The 1801-nt window shown below is 43.6% G+C and overlaps 1 protein-coding gene across 2 annotated transcripts in view; it reads right to left on the bottom strand.

The window, feature by feature from the left end:
- Positions 1-1568, bottom strand: part of CACNA2D3 (calcium voltage-gated channel auxiliary subunit alpha2delta 3) — a 753656-nt gene extending 752088 nt beyond the window's left edge. For both annotated transcript variants that reach the window (XM_017852939.1, XM_017852941.1), the window contains exon 1: positions 1400-1568. In XM_017852939.1, coding sequence (XP_017708428.1) covers positions 1400-1549 — 150 coding nt within the window. In that variant the 5' untranslated portion in view covers positions 1550-1568. The remainder of the gene's footprint in view (positions 1-1399) is intronic.
- Positions 1569-1801: the final 233 nt, after the last annotated feature.

Genomic DNA, 1801 nt, shown 5'->3' with positions numbered 1-1801 from the left:
TTTTTTTTTTTTTGCAAGGATTTCAGAAAATAAGCACTTGCACACCACTCCCGCTGGAGCGGCTGTGAATTGGCCCAACCTTATCTGGACAGAAATGCTTTCATATGCATAAAGAACCTTGAAGATTGCTTCTGAGCCTCTGAACTGTCTTCTGTGTTCTGGAATTCACATTAAGGAAATACACATACCCTCCAGGATACTGAAGGCAAGGAGGCAGAAAAGAATGTGAACTCTGGGGTTATGATGGCTGGAGCTCTCTCTCACTCCTCACGTGATGTCGGAGAAGCTACTCAACGTCTCCTCTCAGACTCCTCTTTTATAAAATGGGGATAAGAGTAATACCCATCATGGAGGTGTTACAAGGATAATATAAGTGAGTAAATATATAATCCTTAAAGGAACAGTTCACACGCAGTAGGTGCTCGGTTGGTTGGTCCATTATAAATATACAAGAAGATTCACTGCAGCATTATTTACGTCAACACTTGCAAGCAAGCCAGTTCTGGTGGTACATACCTGTAGCCCCAGCTACTCAGGAGACTGAGGTGGGAGGATCACTAGAGTCCAGGAGCTTGAGACCAGCCTGGGCAACATAGCAAGATCACATCTCTTAAATAAAAACTTTCTTTTTTTTTTTGAGTCAGAGTCTCACGCTGTCACCCAGGCTGGAGTGCAGTGGCGTGATCTTGGCTCACTGCAACCTCCGCTTCCTGGGTTCAAGCAATTCTCCTGCCTCAGCCTCCCAAGTAGCTAGGATTACAGGCACCCACCAACACACCTGGCTAATTTTTATATTTTTGGTAGAGACTGGGTTTCACCATGTTGGCCAGGCTGGTCATGAACTCGTGACCTCAGATGATCTGCCTGCCTCGGCCTCCCAAAGTGCTGGGATTACACACGTAAGCCACCGCGCCTGGCCAATAAAAACTTCCATATAACTCAGACATCCAAATATATAGGAACAGTTATACCAATTATGACACACTCATAGATTGAAATGTTATGCAACCATTTGAGAAAATCACTAAACACAGTGACACAAGAAAATGCTCCGACTAGAGCTTAGTTGAACCCTAGTGTACCTCTGAATGGTTTTTGGTCATTAGTGCACGCATCATACACAGTTATAGGCCCATGCCGTATGGCTGTACAATTAGTGGCAACTCGGCTAAAGGCATAAACTTGTCAGAATAAAACTGGCACAGGAACTCTCTATGAAAAGGGCAGTTTTGCCCCTAGTGACTGCTTTTTCTGGCTAACCAGACTGTAAAAATAAAAGTATTTACGTAATAGATGAGTGAGTCAACTTTTATCTTTGAGAGATTGGTTCATCAATGCCATCCCCTGAAGCTGCCTTTGTGTCTTCAGGCGATACAGGGCACAAACCAGAGGCACTTACCCTGACTGCCTCAGACTTCTTGTGAAACATCTCTTCCATATTCTTTGCCAGCTTCTTTACCAGCTGGAGGCCATCGATTTCTTCTATGGCAACGTCTTTCTCATACTCTTTGTATTTCTGTAAGAAGAGAGGGCAATGTTCAAGACACATGATGTAAAACACACCTGTGATTTCACCCATGGTTGACTCAAATTCTCAGTAAAGACAATTTTTCATTTAAAACCCATCACATACCCTGGTAGTTTATCTGTTTAAATGTGCAGTTCTCAAAGTGATCCCTGTGGGTCCCTGAGGCCCTTTCAGGGTCCAAGAAGACCTCATTTTTCCAACAGTATGTCTTTGTGAAGCCAGGTTTTCTTCAGCAACCAATCACAAGAGATTGAACACAGAAGCAGATAAGGG

Source organism: Rhinopithecus bieti, unplaced genomic scaffold, assembly GCF_001698545.2.
Source record: "Rhinopithecus bieti isolate Rb0 unplaced genomic scaffold, ASM169854v2 scaffold_35730, whole genome shotgun sequence".
In the NCBI taxonomy this organism is placed as follows: Eukaryota; Metazoa; Chordata; class Mammalia; order Primates; family Cercopithecidae; genus Rhinopithecus; species Rhinopithecus bieti.
This window is presented reverse-complemented; position numbering and strand designations above follow the sequence as displayed.